Source organism: Sander lucioperca, chromosome 11 (genome assembly GCF_008315115.2).
Source record: "Sander lucioperca isolate FBNREF2018 chromosome 11, SLUC_FBN_1.2, whole genome shotgun sequence".
NCBI classification, from domain to species: Eukaryota; Metazoa; Chordata; class Actinopteri; order Perciformes; family Percidae; genus Sander; species Sander lucioperca.
The window spans coordinates 19,449,927-19,475,269 of record NC_050183.1 but is presented as its reverse complement, the minus strand read 5'-3'; the positions used below and the strand labels follow the sequence as shown (position 1 = coordinate 19,475,269).

The following is a 25,343-nucleotide window of genomic DNA, read 5'->3' as shown; positions in this document are numbered from 1 at the left end:
TCTTCCCTCAGTATCCTGTCCCATTCAAAAACTGGCCAACAATACCAACAGGTCTACAAAATAATATATTATGCAGTATTAAATTAGGCTAATTAAAATGCAAAGACATTCTAAAATGCAGCTTGGGCCTCAACAGCAGCTTATTGGTGATTTGTTTTTTTGTTTTATAATAGAAGAGGAGAAATGACAGTCTGGGGATGTTGGTGGAAAAACCTTCCCCCTTTTTAGGAAACAGGCAACAAACTTTGGCTTGAAGGAGCCGTCCGCAGGCACTAGAAAATAGAAACCACGACGCACAAGCTGTGTTATTGGATCAGGGGATTTTTAAAAGAAGCAAAAAAACGGTTATTTGTGTTAGCTGATGTCTAATATTTATATGCATAAAGATGTAAAAATCAGTGTTACATTTACAGTGAATAACATAATCAGAAGAAAAGACAGAAAAGCTCAACAGACAGATGACAATTTAACCTGCACACAAAATGACAGAGAAATAAAATCAAAACTCAAACAATTTCAAGTATCCAAATTTCCAAAATTTATTCATTTCAAACTGCATATTGAAAAAAAAATATACTCAGCTGAAATTGTAACTGTTATAAGGATGGTATTAGTTCCGGTATATATATACATGGAGTGGTTGGCTTCTGCGTATACTGCAGGCCACAATTTTTAAAATACAACTACGGGAATGAATTTCGAAATAAAAACTTAAAATATCACAGTAAATATACAGAAATTGTACAAATCAATTAGAAAATAAAGAGCACAAGCGTCATACCTCTAACAGATGAAAAGTGGGAGACGGAAATATAAATTAACAACCTATATTTTAAGCTGTATGAGAACAAAAAGTGTCTTAACTTTTTTTTAAGAAATTAAAATGTTTAGTAATATTGACCTTAAATGGAAAAAACAGTATTACCTGCTTCGTTTTTATGTCCCTTTTCTTTCCAATGTTTGCAGTAATAAAGGAGCATAACTGATCGCTCCCACATAATTCCAGTTCTGCCATCTTCACTTTTAATATTTTCTGCAGAACTGGCGTTGCCTTATATAAAAAAGAAAAAGAAAAATGCAACCTCTTGCAGTTTAACAAACAATTTCATCTGATTGTAATGTTTCTTTGATAAATACTGTACAAAAGGTGATTGCAATAATAAAACATTTGATTGCGACTCCCACTTTCTAGTCTTCCAAACTTCATCCACCAGTGAAGAGGGGATCTCCTACCGTTCCTCTAGAGCTTCCTTAGAATAAAATGAAAGAAAAAAAAAAAAAGAGTCGTGTGTCCTTTTTCCTGGAGACTTCTATACAACTTTTCCCACCCCGAAATTTTTCTGTACAAAAATAGTCCAACGTTAATAGTCCACAGTTTCTCTTATAAAAGTTCTTTTTTTTTTCTCTCTCTCTCTCTCTCTCTCTCTCTCTCTCTCTCTGCTTTGTGTCTCTTACATGTGTGTTAACGGCAGAGTGCCGTTGATCGTCGTCCCGGGCACGGTGCTCTGGTAGTGCCCGGACATGTGTAGCCGGGTCTGGGCGGTCTGATCGCTGACCTCCGCCCCGGGCAGGTACATGCTGATCATGTCTCTCAGATCTCCGCTTTGGCAGCCCGGCCCGGCCCGGTGGGAAGACGAGGTGACGACGGGCGGGCTGGAGCTGCTGGACTCGGACTTCACCACCGAGGAGGGCCCCATGGAGCCCAGGGCGGTCATCCCCGGCGTGGTTTGCTGGGAATAGGACATGGAGTATGTCGGGGAGCCGTTCATGTAGCTTTGGGAGCTGGTCATGCTGTTGTACTGCAGGGCGCTCATGTCATAGCGGTGCATGGACTGCATCTGGCTCGGGTTGTGCGCGTTCAGCCCCGGGTGCTGGTAGCTCAGCTGGTCTTGCATCATGCCGTAGCCACCGTTGGTCCAGCCGTTCATGTGCGCCGCGTAGCTGTCCATCCGCTGGTTCACCCCACCGCCCAGCCCGCCCCCCACCCCGACCCCAGCTCCCATCCCGTTCCCTCCGGGAGACAGCAGCCCGCCGGGCAAGGTGTACTTGTCCTTCTTCATGAGGGTCTTGGTTTTCCGCCGGGGCCGGTATTTGTAATCCGGATGCTCCTTCATGTGCAGGGCCCGGAGCCTCTTAGCTTCGTCGATGAAAGGTCTCTTCTCGCTTTCCGACAGAAGTTTCCACTCTGCGCCCAGTCTCTTGCTTATCTCCGAGTTGTGCATTTTGGGATTTTCTTGGGCCATCTTCCTCCTCTGGCCCCGGGACCACACCATGAACGCGTTCATGGGTCTCTTGACCCGCTCCGGACTGTTTTTCTGGTTGGGGCCGGTGCCAGACGTGTTGGTGTTGCCCGAGCCCCCCGTGTTGGTCTGGGGAGCTGGGGGCTTCAGTTCAGTCTCCATCATGTTATACATCAGGAACAGCTTTTAGTTGGAGCTCCCGAGCAGAGGAAAAAAACAAACACAGAGACAAACTCCACAAGCCAAAGAGAGGACAGTGAGGAGCGCAGGCTGCTGCTGCTAAAAGTTACCTGTCGATTTTTCTCTGCAACTTTTTCTCTGGACAAAAACAACCAGCACCAAGCCGCGTCTCCACACACACTCTCTCTCTCTCTTCCTCTCGGTGAGTGTGTGTCAGAGCTTGTGTGTGAGTATGAGTGACAAAGAGCCTTCTCCCAATAGGTCCCTGCTATGTTGTGTCCACAAAACTTCTCCAGTCGCTTCTCCGAAAAAGCATCAACAAACTACTTTTTCGACTCTGTCCGCCTGAGCCTTGACAACTCCAGATAGTTTTTGAACAAGTTAATAGACAACCATTCATGTGACGGGGCTGTCAGCGAATAAATGGCTTCGACCTGGCCAATCAGAGCCGGCCTGCTCCCCTGACACACCAATGGGAGGCAATAATTAGCATAAATGGGCGGGGTCTGCTCTGCCCCGACACACACGCACACTCAGGCTGCCCATATGAGCCAATATAAAGTACATATTTACTATTTCCAGGCTTATGGAGATATTTCTCTGGGAATATATAGCCTACATGGTGGCACTTTATGATCATTTTCGAATATTTTAGAGGAAAGGAAGTTGCAAAAACTTGCTGGCTGTTTCGAAATTAGACAGTGTCTAGGCCTACTTTATGAGTAAAATAGGACTAAAAACTTATAGTAGAAAATATAAAGTAAAAATATGTCTAAGAATTTCTAATGGGCGAAATAAGTCGATTATAATGTTTGGTTTTAAGCCTATTTGTTATTTAAATATGTAGCCCAAATTCTAACAACAAATCCAAAGTGCAGCATAGCCTATAATTAAAAGAAAAAGAAAAAGAAAAGTGTGAGCCTACATAAATGTATCAAATGTTGACATTAATGGTGTCAGTATCATCTTATCTTCAACACCATTGTTCTCACATTAAGTCCCGGCCCGTGACACTGCTGTTCAAAATCAAAAAGTCCCTAATGCCCCCACTTACGGCCCCAATAACATGACAACCCTTAAATAAACTTTGTTAGTTAACTCGAAGCATTGAATAGCGGTGGTGTGTGTGAATGTGTGTGTGTGTGTGTGTGTGTGTGTGTGTGTGTGTGTGTGTGTGTGGTGGGGCACGGCTGGTTTTTAACGTTGAAAAGAGGAAAGGTAATCCAAGATGTTTCCCCCAGTCCTTTTGTTTAGTGAAGTTGAATGCCAACACACAGAAGGCAGACGGGCTCATCTCAGCACAAATAAGCGTTTTTTGTTTGGGATGTTGTCGCTACATCTGTCCGGACAAAGACCAAACTCCACTCCACTTCCACTGCCACAGTGCTGCTGTTGTTGTTGGGGCTTTGAAGTGGTGGTGGGGGGGCGGGCAGCCTACCGGGGACACGAGGGGAGGAGAAATAAAGGTGAGGAATATTTTAAGCTAAAGTGTGTTTACACAAAAGGCACCGCTCATTCATATAAGCCTGAACAAGCGTGTCAGCCAATTAGTGTGAATAAAAAAGCGGCCTCCACCTGCTTCACTTTATTCTGGATCAAACCGACCAGACTGCGATTATTATCAGATAAAACCAGCATTATCGTATTTAAAGCGAAATAATTCACTCATATAGATTTAACGTTCAAAACCACTAAAGTTTTTTTTTTTTTTGAGATTTTTGGCAGTGTTGGTGCCACTTGTTTAGCTTCTTTTCCTGAATCTCCATCCAAAGACAAGGCGTCCTGCTGCGTGACACCAGTGCCGTCTACTGGACAGAGGGGGAACTACAAGCAACTCCAAAAGCCTAGACTGGTTATTCTCAAAGTAGGCTAATGTAAGAGAGAAGGAATAGAGGATGGCTGTTTGTAGAAGTTCTGTTAAAAAAAAAAAAAAAAAAAAAAAAATATATATATATATATATATATATATATATATATATATATATATATATATATATATATGTAACGTGTTCTTTAAAATAAATGTATCACACAACAACTAAAGGAACTGAAAAGCAAAAGAGGTTTTCAGTCACAACACAGCGTCTTGAGTCTGCAAGCCAGGCAACCCCAATAATTAAAGATAGATCAAGTACATACACCTGGAATAATTCAATTTAAATGCGTGTCTTTAGATTAAATCATAATTGAAAGTGAATAGATCAAGCCTTATTATTTTGTTTTAGTCATTTGATAATAAATGGAGCAGCGGAGCCCCCGTGCTCTCATTATGCCGGCCCCGGCAACCTTACATAAGATTCATCTTGTGCTTAATAGGCTGCGAGAGGCGACACATGCAGCTCGGTCCATTATAATGCAAGGTTGAAATGGGCCGCTCGGCTGCTATCTGCATCTGAGTGTGTTCCCCGCTACCTCTAATCTGCTTATGATAATAAAGGAACAGCGGGGCCCTGCAGCTCTCTGAAAGCAGGCCCCATCCAGCCGGGAATGGCCCTGCATCCACAATCATCCTGAATTAAAGCCGTTGTTTGACAAAAACCAGGAGAAACTGGCGGGGCGGTTCCCTCGAACCACTTGTAAGCCCCCTGCTACACCAGGTTGGGATGGATACAGCAAATAAAGGGAGCAGCACGCTGGGATATCAAAATACTGTTTTGTGGTTGCACAAATTTAGGTGATAGGATCACGGCAAAAACAAGCGAGAAAAAAAGGGCAACAATAATATAAGTGCCAAAATTATTCTAAGAGCCCAGGAAGGACATCGTGTTTGAACTGTTATATAAGTAACATTATGCAAAATAAAATTTCTGAGCTAATTGCGGTGATATTAGTAGCCACGTGTCAATTAATCTCAATAAAATGCCAATATAGCCTACACATGCCAAAATCTGTAAAATGATTAATTATGTTAAAGGCAAACAAAATGGTCATTGCATATGGCAATGAGAGACACAGATTACAGGTGAAATGGAAATAAAATGGTCTTTTCTTGCCACTAGGGGCCGTAACAGGGGCTGGAGACGCAGCCGAGAAAATACTTTATGAAAACATTAATAAGTCCTGCTTGGACATAATTGTCGAAACATAGGCTTATATAAAGTTTTTCTTCCAGATAAATGGAGGAATAAAATAGTCAGTTTTTGAAGACAGCAATGAGTCAGATAATCAAGTTATGGTTTCTCATAGGCTAATGTTACATTTTATTTCTTTCCGAAATAGATTTGGACAAGTGTTTATGTAATTTTGCGATAATAAAGTAAAATAAATTGAATAAATCTGATAAAAGCATAAAGAGAAAAAAGGTCTATCAGGTTGTAAATTTGACAAGATGTCATTCAACTTGTTAAACTTAATGAATTAAAATATAAAGTGAGAATAGTAAAAAAATAAAGTGAGAATAAAATTTAAAACATGGTATGCATCAGAGTAAAAATAAATGTCTCTAATAATAAATAAGTAATAATAAGTAAAAAAAAATAATCCAGGTCGTTTTGCTTGAATTGTAATTTAAACCTTGTGTTATAGCCTTTTTAATATTGTTGAAAATAAAAACTAAAAAAGGAAAGCATATGAATAGAATTAAATTACATTAAAGAAATAAATGTGAAATTTGATGACCATATTCTGTTCTGTCTGCAGATGATCTCTGTGTGTGCTGAGAGCAGAAAACTCAACCGGCCAACAACAACTCAGGGAGTCAGTCAAGCTCATGATGCCATGCGGTGTCATTCCACAACACTGCATGTTTTACACACACCCTCAAACACACACTAACATACACACCGACACAAACACACAAACACTACACACACACACACGGCTTCTCCTCTCCACCGCACTCCAACTTACTGCCAGTTTGGGAGTCGTCTTCCTCTCGTCTTGATTGGCAGAAATTAAACAAGATGCCATATCGCTCAACCTCCTCCATATCTTCATCTCGCTTCCCCGAGGAAGCCTCAACTTGTCCGGGACAGAGCTCCCAACGCCGGCCGAGAAACGTCCAACCGGCACCCTCAGCGTGTTCCCCCATCCCCGGTAGTCCGCGCGGTTTCTATCCGGCAGCCGGCTCGCTTTGTCCGGCGTGCAGCCCCGTGAAGCCCCGCTGTCTGTCTGGAGCTCCGCTGTCTTCTTTCCGCTAGCCCTGCAACAAGAAAAGCCGTTTATGGCGACACACAATGTGAAAAGGGGGCCGATTTAAAAAGGAGAAGAATGCAAGCAAGAACAACAAAAGTCAGTTATAGCAAAGTCTATGCCTCTCCTCTCCTATCTTCCACCCCCTAGCTTAGCCCACATAATGAGCAGGAAAAAGCTTTATATTTTGTTCACTGGGTATTCACAGATAATTTGAAGCCATTGTTTCTGCCACAGATGGTTCTTTTTAATACAATAACGGTGCTCTTTGTGAATAGCGAGCCCACAATAAAAATCTAAAGCGTCCTCCTGAATAACCATTTTGTTCTCTCTTGTATAGGCCGAACAAAAGCGCCAGTGAGGTAATGGCCTGCCTTATTGAAAGCCTCAGAATGGGGATTTGATAAAGATTTTTTTTCGCTCCGTTTTCCTTTTGCACAAAGTACACGGCAATGTCAAAGAGAAACTGACACGGCATGAAAAGGAAAAAGGCTCGAAAAAGTGCATGCTGTTGCAGGTTGCAACTATTATTATTATTATTATTATTATTATTATTATTAGGCTATTGTAATTATAATTATCAGCCTAGTATTTACATGTCTTAACTTTGTGCAAAAGTCAGAGGTGAGAGGTTGTTTTGGGGGACTGCAGCAGAGTCAGGTGCAGGCTGTTGTGGATTTTACAATGGAGCTTAAATCCAGAATACATTAGTCTCCAAAGGTCTGCTGTGGATTTGGCACAGTCTCATAATTTTGCATAGGGTGAGTCAAGTTGTGCTTGATAGAATTAAGTATTCAGGGGGCATACCCTTGGTGTCTTGCAGAAACCCCCTGTATCTAATTCTACCCTTTTCACTACAATGGCCCAGAAAATATTGCATGCCCTTAAAGTGTTGATAAGGCACTGTGAAATGTCATAAATGCGTGGATGTTAATGGGGAGAATCACGTAGCCTGATGTAACCTGCTGATGTTGAGATGCACGCCTGCAGGTGTGTGCAGTCAACATGTATTAGCTCCTCCAGGATGGATCCTGCAGCCATGTACAAGCCACCTCAGTCTGCCCACGGTTGATGTAATTTGTAATTAACTCATGGCTAATCAATAAAGCGTTTAAAAGAAAGCACAATGGACACACAGGGGATGATCCCAAGCCAAACATATTGGATGTCACTGATCGTTACAAGGTGAGGACACCCTGTCTATCACAGGGGTGGAGGGGGGGATGCAGCAGATAGGGCCACTAGATGAGGGGTGAAGAAGAGAGAGAAGTGAATAGAGGGATGGAGAGAAGGGCAGGGAGGAGAGAGGGGATAAAGGGGGAATAATGGAGGACAGGAGAGGTGAGGACAAGAGAGCAAAGAATCCCATTCCAACTCTCTCACACACACACACACACACACACACACACACACACACACACACACACACACTTTCCATGTCATTGCAAAGCTATAAAAAATAATAATGCAATATGAATAGTCTTTTCAGTTATTCAGCTACTTGACACCATCAACAGTAAAAATGGTTTTGAAACAGCTTTTAAAAAACAATTAATCTGTATTATTTTCATAAATAAATGCCCATTTTCCCATCAGTTCAGAAAAATCTTTTTCTTTTGTTGCATAGCCTCGCAGCATTTTGCCACTCTAAAATCTACTCGCATACAGACTAAGTGATGCATTTAACATTTCTAGAACGTAGTAGTTTTCAGCAGCAATATCCATGATGGCTGAACAAAAACGCCTGTGGACACTGTGTATAAATACACAACATAATCATTAAGCTTATAAGGGAACTATATTAACATCAACCAATGCAAAGACAAATAGTTGCTGACAGGTCTTTAGAAGGGCACTGCAGAAACACTACAGAAACGTTAAGTGAAGGAGAGGAAAAGCAGCAAAATCAGCGCCAGAGGAAGATTTAAAGACTCAGAGACAAACACACAGGAGGATCAGTGCTCTCAGAGTGAATAGGCTTAGCAGTAAAGAAATATGAATTTGGTTCTTTATCTGATCAATCCGTGCCATATAGACTATCCCACTCTTGTGAAAGAGAGATGGTGCACTTTTAATTATAAACCCATCCACAGAGGCTGAATGTGAAAGCATGAGTCCAGTGGCACCATGAGAGCCTTTAGAAACACCAGCATCATCACTGAATGCTAATGCATTTTACATTGAAACACACACACACACACACACACACACACACACACACACTTCCATATGCATGAGTGGACACATTTTTTTGCATCTGTTTTGTGTGTTTTCTCACATCTCGGCCTGATGGGAGATTCACGATAGGCTCCCTTTGTGTACTATCTGCATAGTAGTGTGTGTTTGTGTGTGTGTGTTACAGACATAGACACAATAATCAGTGAAAGGTGGTGTGTGTGTGTGTGTGTGTGTGTGTGTGTGTGTGTGTGTGTGTGTGTGTGTGTGTGGGCCAACCGACTGTCAATCATGTCACACGCACAAACATTATCACACACATTCATTCATTCATTCATTTATGCACACTGCTACACTTGCCCTTGAGTTGAAATAGTAACATTATTGAATGGCTGTTTTGATTTGATGCTCATGCTTGATCACTGTTAAGGTTCATACCAACACATAGAGTATGTTCAATACTGAGTTTAAGTGTAGTTTTCAGGACATGGTCCCTAACACTCCACATCCCTCCTGCCCAGAAATGTCTCATCTTAAAGGTCGATCTGTGTTTGGTTTTCTGAGGGACGTTCCAAGTTGATCTGCAAACAAGTATGAGTATGAAAACCTAGATTTGGAGCATTAAAAGGTGATGTTATTGTAGAACCACTCTTTTCTGACCTATGTGTAAAAGCATTGCAAGATAGTCATCAATATATTGGTCAAAAACCTGTCTGGCTCCACAGATTAATTAACTTCAACTTAGAACTATTGGCCATAACAACATCAATAGAAATACAGGAGCAGGGAAATACTACAACATTAACATTAATTTAATACTCAATTTTCCAGAACACACAATAATATCACCTACAGTAAGAGTACATTTCTAATTGTATTATAATATATGTCACAACATATATCTACATATTGTTTTTATTATAGTGGTTCTTACAACTATATAAGTAACTGTCAGTTGATGAATGTTGTTTTTGATTTTGATGAAATAATGCTGCAACTAACTAAATTTAAAACCCATCGTTTCCTCTTCAAACTAAGCCAGTAATTGTTCCCCACCACAATAGAGCTTTTCTCAAAACAAAAATCTGGAAAACATTGTCTCATGTTTTATTGTAGACAGGATAAATGATTGCGTATGCTTGCACGGATAAGACAGACAGTAAGTACAGTAAAAAAAAAAAAAAAAAAACTATAGCACAACTAATAAAAATCCTATTTTATATTATTTTTTACTGTACTTGTACTGTCAAATATGTCAATGCCAACAACAACATTTTAAGTTTGGCTATATTGAAACAGTAACCGGCCTGCGACTGTCCTACTCTACCAGATGATTTAATGCCCAGCTTTGATGTTGCTTTACAAGTTTACATCTAAAAAAAAGAATTGAAAATGCTAGTGTGGACATACATGTCCATATGTAAGCATTTTATCTGCTGGACATGGTCAGACTCTGAAAAGTACTGGACAGACACTGTAAAGTTGAGGATTAGAGCTTTAAAGATACTAAAACTGCTGACCACCAGAAGGGAGGTGGTTGGTCAGTCCTGCATCTGTTTCTTCAGGAACCAAAGCAGACACAGCTGTCAGATATTTACAGAACACACTTCACCGGCATCCCATTAACAAAGAATGCAACATAAACAGTTTAAACAATGCAGATACAGAAAGTTTCTGTTGGAAAAGCCACAATGCTCTTCAGTTATGGTTGGCTGTTTAACAAGCCTGGACTTCTAGTTGAATGTTACTGTTAATAGATAAATAAGATCAGGCAAAACAGAAACAGATTTCAATCTAAAAGTAGTATTTTTCAGCAATGCTAACAGCGTGGCTCTAAGGATGGAAATTCATGGTCTCCAGAGGAGGAATCCTAGTGAATTTTCCTCTAGTGTCACCATGAAGGTTGACATTTGTGATTTTGAGTAAAAAATATCAACAAATGTTGGATGGATTGCCAAGAAATCCGGTAGACATAAATGTCCCCTTTAGAATAAATTGGTTGGTGATCCCAGTTCATCGTACATAATCATTGGGTCAAAGATGAAATCTGTCTCAATAATTTGGTTTATTTATTGAACTTATTTACCAAATACCTGCAAAACTAATGACATTCCCATCAGCCTCAGCTTTATACTTTGTGATAATTAGCAAATGTTAGCATGCTGTAACGTTACACTCTGTAGATTCATGCTTCTAAATGTCTACTGTGTGTTTGGTCATTTTGTTCCTGTTTTGTTTGTCAAATACCCTCAAATAATTGAAATAGTTTAGATAAATGTTTAATTATGACATTAGATTAAATGAACTAAACAATTATCATTTCCATCTCTCGCACTATCATCATCAACAAGGAGGTTGATAATCATTAGAATCTTGTACTGTGTTTGCTCAAAAATAAAAACGGCTAAAGAAAGCCAGACTTTATAGGCTGTAAACACTGAGGTGAGACAGCAATAACTGCAGATAAATAACACTTAGGTTAATCACAGCCACTTTATGCAGCTAAACAACCCCCCTCTGTACTAGGGCTGTGTATTGGCAAGAATCTGGCGATACGATACGTATCATGATACAGGGGTTACGATTAAATATATTGCGATACTGTAAGCATTGCGATATATATATTGTGATTTTTGAAAATCCAATTTTAGGAACAATGTCATAGTTTAAAGAACACACCTGAAGATACATTACAACACTGTTATGTAGCAGTCAGAGTTTTAAAACAAACTAAATTAACTACTGTCTGGTACGAATATATGCAGATAAACTATGAATTAAAAATCGTGATTTTGAGAATCAATACAGCATCACAAAACATTATTCTGTGATACTCAAGTGTATAAATATTTTCTTACACCCCTACTCTGAGCTTACAGGAAAATATAAACTGTTGGAACAAAACCAAAACACCAATGAAGAAATCAGTAAAACATCACAAATCCAAATATTTAGAGGATAGAAGTTTAGATTTAAGATGAAATATAAAATTAGGCAGGATGGATAACTAAATGCAGTCACTTCTACAGACTTAGATTATCTAGATGATGATGAAAATTACATATTAGTAGATTTAGTAGTATTTATGTTTAAATACTTGATTCCCAGCTAACTTGCACAATTTAAGGACCACTTCATGACAACCAAACCATTATCGTTGACTGATGGTTACTAATGGCTAATTATTTGACCAACTACTTGATGGACATTACAAACAAATCGTCACATTGGATTGATCACATACTGGATAAAAACACGTAAAGCCTGATCATCAGATCAGCTAAACATTCATCATATTAAAATGACAATTTATATAACAGTTATTTGATTGACAGCTAATAATGATCAAAACCAATAATAACCGTTTACTTATAAAATTGACGAGCATCAGAAAAATGAGATTGATGGCTAATATGCCATTTGAACATTTGCAGGCATTTCAGTGCAGAATTAAGCCAAAAACGAATCGAAACATCAGATCAGCCAGATGAAGAAGCCTACTTTAATATAACGTATTCACTGAGCTGACCGATGGTTATTAATGTTCAAGTCAGATTAGCAGACTGCCTGAAAGGAAACCCTCGTCGTTTCAGTGACTTTAAAAATATTTGCTGCAGTGTTACAAGCGGCTGCATCTGGCAAAATGAAAAGAGCAGAAAATGAAAACGTGAATGTGGTTTACAGCCATCTGTCACATGGGAAGAAGAACCAAATGATGATGACTAAGAGTCGCTTAACAACATAGACACATACACCAACGCACAGCTACTTTAAGTTTGTGCAGGTAAGGACAGGTTTTGAGATATCCATGGCTGATATTTGTGCCTTGACCCCAATACAGTAGAAGTGAATGGAATTTTGGCTGTGGAGCTCACACTCTCATGTGTTTTTTTACTGTTCTGGATTAGAACAAATTGATTTAAACTGGACTTGAACAGAACTTTTCAAAGCAGACATTTTTGACTGCAGTGCAATAACTGCTGGAACACAACAAATCATTGAAGTTGAATTCCAACACACTATCGGCCGGTATATTAGAGTTCCAACATTTTAGCCACAGACCTTTAACAGTTATCAAGTCCACAATAAGGGACGACACCATCTTTATACTAAAGCCACAAGCTGCAACAACCAATCAAAAGGAGAGACAAATCTCCATTATCTATTGTACTCCAATAACACATCAATAATTGATTGCAAAAAAGTCCTTAAAATGAGACAAACAATCCACACAATGATTTTAATGTTATTCTGTGAAGCTTTGAGCACCAAAGTTGAAATTCCATTGCCTTCCAGTCAATTGGGGCGGCGCCAGAATTTACACAGACAGAGATCTCAAAACCTGGACAAATAAAACTAAACCATGTGCAGATACCAGAAATAAGTGAGAAAATGTGCTTTTTTTTGTAATGTTAAATTTTGTATGCATATTTGTGCCTCTCACACACTCTTTGAATCTGGAGCTTCTACCCACTCTCAGTAATACACAGGCCTCAACACACACTCTCTCACTCTCACTCTCACACACACACACACACACACACACACACACACACACACACACACGCTATATTACACATGTATACATACAAGATATTTCACACTCTCCCCATCCTACACTCATCTCTCTCATCTCCCTCCCGGCCACCGCTGGTTTTGTTTACAGGCCAATTTGAATGAGAATGAATCTCTCTCGGATTTTTCTAGAAAGCGGTCTAATCCACGCAGGCTGCTGCGAGGCCCCAGCCCTTTGTTTGGGATTACTGCAGCTTAGCGCTAGCTAACAATGAGGAGATGAGCAGCTCACCTCATCGCCGCTAATGAAGTGTGGAGTCATTTAGCTGCTAGCTAGCTGCTACCGAGCCGAGATGATACCTTCACACACGCCTGCACACACACAGAAACATGCACACGTTTGTATTACTATACATGTGAGGTCACCGACTGTTGACATTCATTTCTTAACTTCTTATCCCTCACAATTACACATTGAGACACTTGAACTCAAGTGTTGCCCTTAAATGTCTTCTTAATTAGCTTCAAAGTTCAAAAGCACATTATTGCAGACTGCACAACATTGTTCTATTCAGAGTCCGTATCGTGTTTGTTTAAACGCTTATCTAAAGCTATCCCGATTGTGTTAAGAGAAAAAAAACAAATCCAAGATGTCATTGTTTATCGCAACAGCATTCCTTCAGATGGAAATAGTGGGAATCATTTTTATCGCATTTCTCTGCCATCTGAATCTTCGGAAAATTTGAGATCTTGACGACAAGTTAAAGCTGTGCATTGCTGTTTCTCAGACTCCGTTCATTAGACCTTACTCCACAGCGCGGTGGAATAAGGTCTGGAAACGCAAGACTAGCTCTCACTGCTCATCAGCGGGGTTTTTTTGGGCACAAACCTACTAGTAGCATATAGACTTGTATAAGAATCTCATGTGTGAGTTTCTGTGTTCTCTTTAAGTTCATGGATTGGTAAGAAAGTGCTTTGCCTACTGTTGCTAAGGCCATGTTCAAACAGACATTCACATTTGGTGTTATTCTGCCATTATTCTACCTTGCGATTGTCGCAGAGAACATAATCGTCACTGATAACCTTTATATTATTTAGTTATAAAATCCACTGTGCTGTGTTTTGGCATCCAATGATTTTCAAACTCATCATTATATTATTCAAAGGGGATTTAGGGACTAGTTTGAATTTGGTCTTCTGACCTGTGGCGACATGCCAACATCAATGTAAATTAGTTTTTTTTCAGTCTGAATGCCCACTTGGATTATTAAAAACACGGGATTGAAAGACCACACTCAAATAAAAAAAAAAAAAATACTTTTAAGTGTGAAACAACCTAAAGTGAGGTTCGTCTGAGAATAAAAATACACACATCGGAGTTGATGCTGACTAGTATCTGTGTGTTGGGGAGAGTATAAGCCATGGTCACCAGGGTAAAGGGGCACCAAGGCAACAGGAGAAGCAGGAAGATTTAAGCTTGGCAGAAACACACACAGATAGCAGTGGTCCACACTGAGAGTATGTTGGCTTGTCTTCTGACAAAGTGACTGAGCTTGGCATCTGATTAGGAAGGACTGAGGAGAGGATTTTGATGTTTATCCAGGTCTAGGGATGATCATGGCAGGTTCAGACCTCTGCGCTGGACTTGGATGGTTAGCAAGGGAATGGCAGTGCTTTTGTAATGAACCAGGGCGACAAAACACACACACACACACACACACACACACACATTCAGTGGCTGATTTCATTGCAGTCCTGCTCCCTTAAAATCACTTTCACCACTTCTTACCTTTCTGCTTTCTTCTGTTCTACCGTTTCATCGTCTATATAGCGTCCGGTTTACTAAGCAAGTTAAACCGAGAAAAGAGATTTCTCAGACAGATTATTTTTTGGCTCAGAAAAATACTGATATTTTTCACAAAATAAATTGAGTATATGGTTGTAAAGCACAAAACCAGGTTACTTCACTGTTCAAGTTTGTCTAAAAAACATTTTTTTTTTATCGTTTTATCGTATCACATAGGTCAGGGGCCCTATTCAGCTCAGACTAGACATGAACTGTCTGAGGCTAATATTTCCTTGGTCCGACAGAGCCCATTAGTCTGTCTCGTATAACAACGCCGGGCATGACGTTCTGTTAAAACCTGAGCTGTATTGGCTAAGTTACTGATTGAGTGGGAATGTTTGCTTTTTTTGCAACACCCTGCTGCAAGAGCTCGCACTCACACAAAGTTATTTCAGTCTACAGTGTCTCCAGCAGGCCTACAGAATGTCCAACAGTCAGAATCACAGAGTCAACAAGCTGTAAAGTGAAGAAGTCATAAATGTTCAGTGTTTATCTTCAGGCTGAGAAACCTAGCACCTCACTGATAATGTGTGTTTCAGAAAGGCCTTAAACTCTGCGGTCAGAGCAAGTCGTGTCTTAACACTCCCTGAACACACACACACACACACACACACACACACACACACACACACACACACACACACACACACACACACACACACACACACACACACACACACACACACCTCGTCTCCATCCTATTTAAACAGCAGCTGTTGAATTTCACAACAAGCTCATAAAGGACGCAGAAATGCATTGAGGTCCGCGGGAAAATAAATCAAAGCTGTTTGCGTAACTCTGTGTGTGTGTGTGTGTGTGTGTGTGTGGTTGTGTGTGTGTGTGTGTGTGTGTGTGTGTGTGTGTGTGTAAAGAAAGTGTGACATTACAAAGAACCAATAAGAATATTCAATCAGAGGCGTAATGTCATGGCTGCATGAGAAAACTGAGTGAGCCAGTGCCTTTTTGCCAGAGATACCATTAACATAGCATTTTATCAGTAAGAAGAGGCTGTCAACATGTTTACATACACCAGCTTGTGTGTGCATTTGGAATTTGTGCATTGAAAACATAAAGGTGAATGCCAGAAATTCTTGAAAAAAAAAGTCCAAATATCTCAAGAAAAATTGCATTGGTTGCCCTAGATGGAAAAAGTTATAAAGAGAAGATGCAAATAAAGATTATATAAAAATATTTTTTTAGTAAGTAATGACATTGGAGGACATGCTTTCACATCCACTGTAAATGTAGAATCAGCGTGTTACTACCACCCTCCATTGAAAGGCCTCCACCAGCCAGAAAACACTGAAATGAAAGATTGAAAAGAGTGTCTGACAAACATGGAGGACGCATTTTAAATAACATAAATACATCTTTGGTAGAAAACAGCAGTTAGATTATGTACACCAGTTGCAAGGCCTTTTTCACAGCACACATTTTGACATGTCACGGTAGGAAAATTTCATGTGTAAAAAATAAAATGAATAATGGCCAAATTCCATTTAGCTGCTTCCGTTTTAGGGTCCTGGAATTGTGCATGCTGGCTCTCTGTCACACTGTCATGACTTACAGGGACACCTGTGCTTCTTTTTCTGTGACAAAGTCAAAATGTCCGCAGAGAAAAAGGCCTACTATGTTATCTTGTTATAAACTCAATAATATTTGCATTGCAATAATTGTTTAGTTTGCTTTTGCCAACTTTTTGAAATGTTTCTTAAAATTTGTATACACATTAGGAAGGAGACTAGAGGTTTAGAGCAACTAAGTAACTATGTAAATAGTATACATTAAAGTATACGAAAACACCCACTGGTATACTGTATAAAATACTGCGCCTCATGTCCTTGCAGAAATGGCCAGGTGACCATACTAGCGTCACACAACTACTTGTGGCTACGTGGACGCGCACAGCATAATATTCCATCATATTTTGTGTGTGTAATCGTGTGCAATCGTGTGCATATTATCCGCAGCGGATACATATTGCCAAAATATATTCCAACTTGTGAACTGCTGCCGTGTTCGCTTGTATTATTTCACAAGTGCATTCCTGTTATTATCTTTGTGTATGAATGTGAAAGTGTTTGTGTCTCTCTCTCTGTGTATCTGTGCCCTCTACCAAAGAGCTCCAAGCTGTCATGTTTTAGCCTCCTACGGTTAACATCTGCTGCATTTAGTGCTGCCATGTCGCTCTGTGATACACATACCGTCTAATAGAATCAAAATCACACGCTGCCACGGTTTATCCACACACACCACACACACACACACACACACACACACACACACACACACACACACACACACACACACACACACACACACACACTGTCAGCCAGTATACCAACCAGTTGCTGGATATATATTTAACTATCTTGATTTATTCTAATTGTATTAAAAACACAAGTGGATATCGATGCCGTTTATGTGGAATGGCTGCCAAATGTATTGTATATTGTATTGTAATGTATGTTTTCCACTTTCTAATTTATCCTTTTTTTGCATTAAATGTGAGTTTTATTTGGGAGTTTTGTGTGAGAGACTCAACATCTCTGTATCACCAAAACAAATATATTTATTCGGACTCTGATCCCATCCAGATAACAAGGCACTACAACAGTGAAATAGCTTTTTGGATGACTTTGGCTTTTCTTTAATGGACAACTTAAAGGTTTCAGACTTCAACACAGCTGGACTCTTTTGGACTGGTTACTTTCAAATTACCTAAAAATCCCTCTTCTCTCTCTTTTTCCACACACAGACAAGCTTAATCTTCATGACAGCTTTACACCTATTAGCTCTGAGGTGGAAAACTAGATGACTCTACTGATGTTCACATCATCAGCCCTAATACCAAATATTTCTGGGCTCCCGAACCCAAACAATGCAGGCATCTGCTGCCGGACTACTTCTTTAATGGAAAACACTCTCGTGCTGACTCTTTCTCTCTATGTCTGTGTCCTTCGTTCGCCCATCCAGGCACTAATGTAAATGAAAAGCATTGGGACAGGGTGTGTTGTTAATGTGTGGACATGGACAAAAAGATGGGGTCTGGGGGTATTGTATTGGCCCTGTGACACACATCCCAACCTCAACGCACACACTCACACCTCCTCCTTTTCTCTCTCCTCTATTGACGGCCCCTCAAAATCAATAAAAATGATCTTGGGAGTCCATCCACCATTTGGCTGCATCATCTTGGAAGTGCCTTCTTTAGGATATAGCGGCCATACTGTACAATGGGCCAGCCGAGCGTGTGTAATTTGCCATTGATTTCCTCCCTCTCTCTTCCTGACTCCTTCGCCCCTAGTCACTGCACACAACACAAAAAAAACTAACTTCATCATACACCCTGTTAATGCACATGCACAATAACCCTCTTGTCTCCTGCCCTCTGGTAATTTCACTCTTTCTTCATCTTTTTCGCTTTCTTTCCTCCTTCATCTCCTTCGTGCTACGGCCCTATTTCTGAAATCTCTTCACAGGTCACTGTTCTTTCACTACAGTAATGGATGACTTGTGCAAATGTTGTTTGTGCCCAACCTGTTTTTTCTTTCTCGCCCCATCTCTCTACATCTTTTCTTTTTCTGAAGTAAATATCCCACATATTGATGTTCCCAACCTCCCATTTCTGAATCCATTTTTTTTGTTTTTCTAAGTAATATTATTATCTCAACAACTTTAAAAGCTGCAACATACTTTTCTTTCTCGATCTCAGATCTCTTCATCCTAATACATCACGGTGTAAGTTGAACTAAAACAAGTCTACAATATTGCCCCTAGATTGAGTCATGTTTAAACCAAATAAAACTAAATAAATGTTTGATTTCCTTTGTCACACTAAACCAAACAGTCCATGCACTATAGTTAGTGCTTGATTAAGAGTCTTAATTGAATCAAGCTAAAATTATATTCTTGAAGCTGCTTCACAAACCCAAATGACTAATTATTATGAACCACCATCACTGCAGACAGATGCTTGTACAATACATCCCTTGGTAAACGGGTATTAACTTTAAAACCAAATGCCTCAAATCCCAAAATACATGCATGTAGTTGTTCTCAGGTTGAAGTTGGATGGAGCTACGCTAATAATTCACTGAAGCTACCAAACTCCATGTTATCAAAGGTATCAGAGCTGTGAAGTTGTGGGATACCTAACAGTAGCAACATAAGTCACTGCATTGGATTACAATTCAGAATTTGGGATTTCCTACATATAGAAGATTACAAAATGTGTGTGCTCCCTGCAACTCAGTCTCAAGTGACAAAAAGTATTTGTACTAAAACTATTTGAAAACACAGGGTGTATTTTCAATTTACACTCTGAAAACAAGAGTACGTTTCGTTGCATTTACATTTTTGTCATTGCTGATGACGTGTCCACTCACGGTGGTGATGTTTCTACTCACAGCGATGACATTCCTTTACTTTATGACGATGTCTCTAAAGTAACTATGACACCTGAAGTTTTACTCGCCTGGTGAAGGCCTCTCGAGGTTGGGTGATGACATCTTTGAACTCAGAGAGGAATGTTTCAAAACCGCTGTGACGACGATCTGATTGTAAAACCTGGTGTATATCACGACAAAGATGTACAACATCAAGATGTTCAACTTAGACCTGAATCTGAAGAGCTTGTTGCACACTGAACCACATGCAACATTCATGTACACACATATATGCTCACACATCTAACACAAACACACACACACACACACACACACACAGAGAGACAACTGTCAGTCAGTCTTTGAGATCAGTGTGTTTTTTGTTAAGTCTGACACTTTACCTCAGTCGCTCTAAGCCTATTACTGTATTCTTTTTCTGCTGTTCACAACACACACACACACACACACACACACACACACAGTGGGGCTATCACTAAGACCTTATTCAATAAGCCTAGAGCATATCCTCCAGCCATATCGCATATCATTCTCCCAACAAACACACCTTTCGTCACACACACACACACACGCACACACACACACACGATATCTGAATCTTTTTTTTTTCCTGAGTGGTGTTGTCGTCCCTGTTTGTTGAGAGTATCATTTACAGCCAATGTGTTTGAAGAAAGACACCTCTCCTGTGGTGTGGTGTGTGTGTGTGTGTCTCTTTAGAGTGGGGCTTTGCTGCTCCTGACACCGTTATCAGCACTAGTCGAATGTATTTCTTATCGAGGTGGAGGGAGGTGGGGGGGGGGACCAACGACCGACAATACAAGCTTATCAAACGTCCTCAGCCACGATTCGGCCTGTCACTCAAAGCACACGTGTATATATACACACACACACACACACACACACACACACACACACACACACACACACACACGCCTTTTTTGATTGATAGATGGCTTTCCCAACAAATAGAAAGCTTGGATCAACATCCTTGTGGCCTCTTTTTACCTTACACACTCATGCAGTGGTTTAACGTGTGTGTGTGTGTGTGTGTGTGTGTGTGTGTGTGCGCACGAGAGAGAGAGAGAGAGAGAGAGAGAGAGAGAGAGAGAGAGAGAGAGAGAGAGAGAGAGAGAGAGAGAGAGAGAGAGAGAGAACATTCCAGAGTAACAAAGGTGGGATTAGGGATGCATTAGTTGGCCGTGGAGCGAGAGGCCTGTCAATAACAGCAGCCAGAATAAGCCCTGAAACCTCGATAAGAAGACAAAGGACGAGCCAGATAGCAGCAAGCAGAGAGAGAGAGAGAGAGAGAAGGAGGAGAGAAGGATCAATAGAGGGAGAGAGGAGGGGTGAGACAGAGAGAAATGGATGGATGGATGGATGGATGGATGGATGGATGGATGGAGAGACAGAGAAGGGATCAATATCAAGAGAGACAGGAGGAGAGAAGTTTTCACAAAGACAGGTGAAAGGGTGAGGTTGGGTGACGATAAAAGGGATGAGGGAGAGGAGGATAATGGAGAAGATGCTGAGAGTCGGGATGTAGGTAAGAAGAAGGGTTTGACTAAGATGGGTCGATACAGATAGCAGTAATTTTGTTTTACATCCTGCTGCAGCCAGAGGTTTGAGGTTATTTTGAGTATTTTTACTGAACAGAGGAACAGGACACATTTGTACATTTCTCAAAAATGTGAGTCCAACCACACTAGAGGTTGCTGAATAGCCCTTATAGGATTCTGCTTTTGGGATTGGGAGAGAAATAACTAAAACATGCTTTCACATAGTTTTTTGTAATTCCATATTCAAGTTTAGCTACTTACCGCTCAAGGCTTTGTAATAACCCCTTTTTCAGGAACTTTACCTGCATTTTGAATGGAGGAACAGGGTCAAAATTGTCCACTGCAGGGACTTTTTCATGAGACCAAGCGCTGAGCCTACTTTTTTTAAAGGGAGAAACCAGTGTACAAATTTTGTCTTCAGTCATAGTTTGTGGCCACAAAAAACACTTGCTCTGGGGATAGTTCTTTTCAATGTCCCATGGGGTCGAGTTTTCAGTACTGAGCAACACTCACTGGTCAAACCTGAAGGATGCTACAATGTCTGTAAAGTACACCATGGTGTCCTTCCCAAAATCGATTGAAATGGCAGATTGAAATGTTTCTTTAAAAGCCTCGTCTCTTCATTAACTCAACAGACGTCCTCCAAACAGCCTTCGCTGTCTCATGCCAAAGGATGCATACACTCTCTTTAGTGCTTTTACCTGAGACGCAGTGAAAACCAAAGCAGTGAGTGATTGAAGGTTATCGTCAGAGGATCTTCAATCAAATGGGAGCAGTGAAACATAGCAAGTAGTTGATCAACAACACTACAACATAATCTACACCAGAGTCCATACATTTTCGTAAAATTAAAGCTTTGAATCTTGTTTTTCCTAAAAAGTTGGCAAACTGGGAAAATAATGCCACTTAATTCAAATGCAGTTTTAGTTCAGATGGATGAAGTTAAGTACCAAGTTTAAGACAAGAATTGGCTTTCATTGAAATCGATCTGACTTTATCATGCCTTTAGCATTTTCCTCAGATAAAGGTACATTTCTAAATGGTTAAGACTGATATCTTCAAAACAGGGTTGTCTTTTAAACTTTATATCATGGTACATAAACGGTTACACATGGAAGATTAACCTCAAATCTCAAAGCAGAAGTATAGAATAGTTGCCATCCAGCTGAGGCCTGATGATGAGCTGTGTTTTGAGGGAAAAGGAGCTAAATAACTCGCCCGTACTGTATGCCATTTATCATCCTGCCAAAGACATGCCATCTTGAATTGGTGGTTGAAGAGCGGTGGGCTCTTAGTCACAACAATCCTACAGAGGCTTGAACCAATGACAGCAGGGCGGCGGGCAGCGGCGGGTGGGGAGGGGCGTGTAATTGTTTCACCGGCTCTCATTAATTAATTTCCCTCATTCATTTATACTGGAAACACTACATAGGTCTGGGAGTTATAGGTAATGATACAGAGGGAGAGACATGAATACAGACAGAGAGAGAGAGAGAGAGAGAGAGAGAGAGAGAGAGAGAGAGAGAGAGAGAGAGAGAGAGAGATGCGCATCCTGTTGTAGTCAGCGAGCAGCTAGCTGTCACACAAAGACACAATGAGGCCCGGCAACAAACAGCCACTTAAAAAAACAGCCTGGCAACAGAGAGCAAATTCAATTAGAGAAGTAATTAGTAGATACAGGGCCAGGCAGCGGGCTGCCGCGACGCCACAACACAAGAATTAATAGGCGCGGATAGGAGGAGGACGCTGTCATAATTAAGAGGCAATCACCTATGTCAATGAATACCTAAAAAAAAAAAAAAAAAACACAGCCCCCCAACGCAAAACTATTAATTCAGTGATCAAAAAATATTTCAGGAGATGATTAATACAGCAAATTCATTTTAAAAGACTAATTTCTGGAAAGATAGCAAGACAATTGCACATAATGTACTCCGCCTGGCATTTATATTGCTAATTAATTTTTTTCTGGGAAGGATTGCTCTTCCCCGTCTTTTCCTCCAACCCCCCGCCCCCCTCGGGTGTGTGTGTTTTCTTCTAGAGTTATGAACCAATGGAGGCAGTGTTGCAGCAGTAACTACACGGCAGAGGCTGCCGAACACAGCCGTGTCTCGAAACGCCTCCCTGCAAAACTCCACCACGCATGGACGAAGAAAACATGAGCACACAAAAACAAAAACTTCCCGTTTCTTTCCTTCTTCAACTCTGAAAACATCCCTCCAACCTCCCCTTATTTATCTCCCCCTCAACACCACCACCACCTCCCCCACAACTCCACAGATACAAAAGACCAAGCAATTAAATTAGACGATAAGGACGTGAAATAAATCAGCAGGTTATTGATTGATTTGTCTCTCTTGGGGTGGGGGTGGAGGGCGGTGGCAGCTATCATTTCACACCAACAACTCCCCTATCGCTAACTAATTACTCTGTTTCTAAAATCCCTCAGATGGGACACCAAGGTTTCATATAACAGATAGAAAGGCTTTGCAAAAGTATGGAAGCGAAGAGAGACCGAGGGATCTGAAGGATTAGAGACTCATCAGAGAGCGTAAACAACAAGAGAAATGCTTCTTCTGGGCAGCCTTGGTGTCTAACATGCAATAAGTGACAGGATTGTTTGTCTTTTGGCCTGATGTTGCTGACACCCTCAGTAGTGTAGAAGTCCTGATGTTGTTGGAAAGTCATTTAACTTAACAATAACCACTGAGCTGCCCAGAGAAGCTGCAGTGTGAATGCAGTCCAAGGTTTCTGGTGTGTCTCAACGTCTGAAAGGAATACACGTAAACACGACGTGAACTCAATAAGAAATATGCAATATATAATATATATGCAATATAATATGTTTCCTGGCTACATAACGGCAGTAGGTACAGACCAAGACAACAGTAACTCAAGACTAGAATACACATCTGTTACTTTATATATGTCTACATTATGAAGACAAAGATGGTGAAGGTATTTATAAGAGATCACTTCACTTGTCATTAGCTACTTAATTGTCCCTTCAAGGGAAACCTGCCTTGCAGCAGCCAGAAGAATACATGCAGTACACGAATACTTCAATATAATCAGAGTCACAAATAAACTCTCACATAATGAACATAATAGCGCAAAAAAACAAAACTTTAATTTTAGACAGCTTAATCCATCTAGACCCATAGTTCTCAACCTTTCTGCTTGTGACCCCTCGTCACAGGTTTTATATATGTCCATGAGTTGTGAGCAGTGATTCTCCAATCGAAAGTTAGTGTTTCAATATTACCTAAACATTTTTTAATTTCACAAGAGAAAAGATTATTATTTTTTTTTTTTAAAAGTTGCCATATTATGCTCATTTTCAGGTTCATAATTGTAATTTGAGATTGTATCAGAATAGGTTTACATGGTTTAATTTAAAAAAAAAAACACCATATTTTTGTCGTACTACACATTGCTGCAGCTCCTCTTTTCACCCTGTGTCAGGTCTCTGTTTTAGCTACAGAGTGAGACATCTCAACTTCTGTAACATCTTTGTTGTCAGTCGCACACGCGCAGTAGCTAGGTAAGGATTACATGAGCTAGCTAGATGTTTCTGTAACTTCAGCCTGTACAAGGCAGGATTAGCCGGGAGACTTCTTCTAAATGAGGGCGCACTTCCAACTTTGTGTGGAATACCTGCAGAACAGGGACATGTAAGTAGTTCTATACAATTTATTTTGTAGATTAGGGTGAATTTGTGTGTGTTGTAGCAGTGTTTTGCCATTGAGAACGCTAGCGCTAGCATGCTAACTGTTAGGCCCCTAGGCCCCTCATTTCGGCTAGTTACGTAGAAAGCCGTGCAGATTTTGAACAGCTCACCCGGAGACTGAAGGCAGGACACATTCAGAAACCCGTATCTCACTGAAAACAGCATGGATGTTTTTTTTCAAAGTTTGTATGCGTGTGGAAGCAACAGAGACACAAAATAACACCCCTAATCCCAGAAAAAGTGATTCTTTCATAATATGGGCACTTTAAATGAAGGCAGGAGAGCAGTGTTTTTCTTTTTTCCTTTTTGATAAATCATTTTGGTCCTGACCCTCAAGTTAGGAACCACTGTTCTCTACAAACCGCACACACCAAACAAACCGTTGAACCCAATGGTTTTTCCTACTGTTCACTGAATTAAGTTCCCGTAAAGTGTCGATCGGACTTTAAATACCTTAAACAGCCAGACTCATGTACAGCTGCAAACCATTTTGCACCAAAATTATATTAAGGTTATACAAATCCATGTCTTACCTGCTAAATTTCCACCACCCAATGGTTAAAC

General features: G+C 40.4%; 1 protein-coding gene and 2 long non-coding RNA genes across 4 annotated transcripts in view; all 3 read right to left on the bottom strand.

Moving 5' to 3' along the window:
• The window catches only part of LOC116038136, a 105,994-nt gene that overhangs the window by 40,179 nt on the left and 40,472 nt on the right, over positions 1-25,343 (bottom strand). For both annotated transcript variants that reach the window (XR_004102031.2, XR_004102030.2), the window contains one exon: positions 6,270-6,561. This is a non-coding gene — a long non-coding RNA (uncharacterized LOC116038136). The remainder of the gene's footprint in view (positions 1-6,269; positions 6,562-25,343) is intronic.
• sox2 (SRY-box transcription factor 2) lies at positions 515-2,606 on the bottom strand. Its single transcript, XM_031282337.2, has one exon. It carries the CDS (start codon positions 2,412-2,414, stop codon positions 1,452-1,454), a length of 963 nt encoding a protein of 320 aa, XP_031138197.1. The 5' UTR covers positions 2,415-2,606; the 3' UTR covers positions 515-1,451.
• LOC116038139 lies at positions 515-3,857 on the bottom strand. The gene is made up of 2 exons (XR_004102034.2): positions 2,602-3,857; positions 515-1,440 (listed from the first exon to the last, which is right to left on the bottom strand). It is a non-coding gene; the product is annotated as an uncharacterized LOC116038139 (long non-coding RNA).

Excerpts from the sequence above, each read along its gene's own strand:
- sox2 (XM_031282337.2), bottom strand. The coding sequence starts at position 2,414 with ATGTATAACATGATGGAGACTGAACTGAAGCCCCCAGCTCCCCAGACC.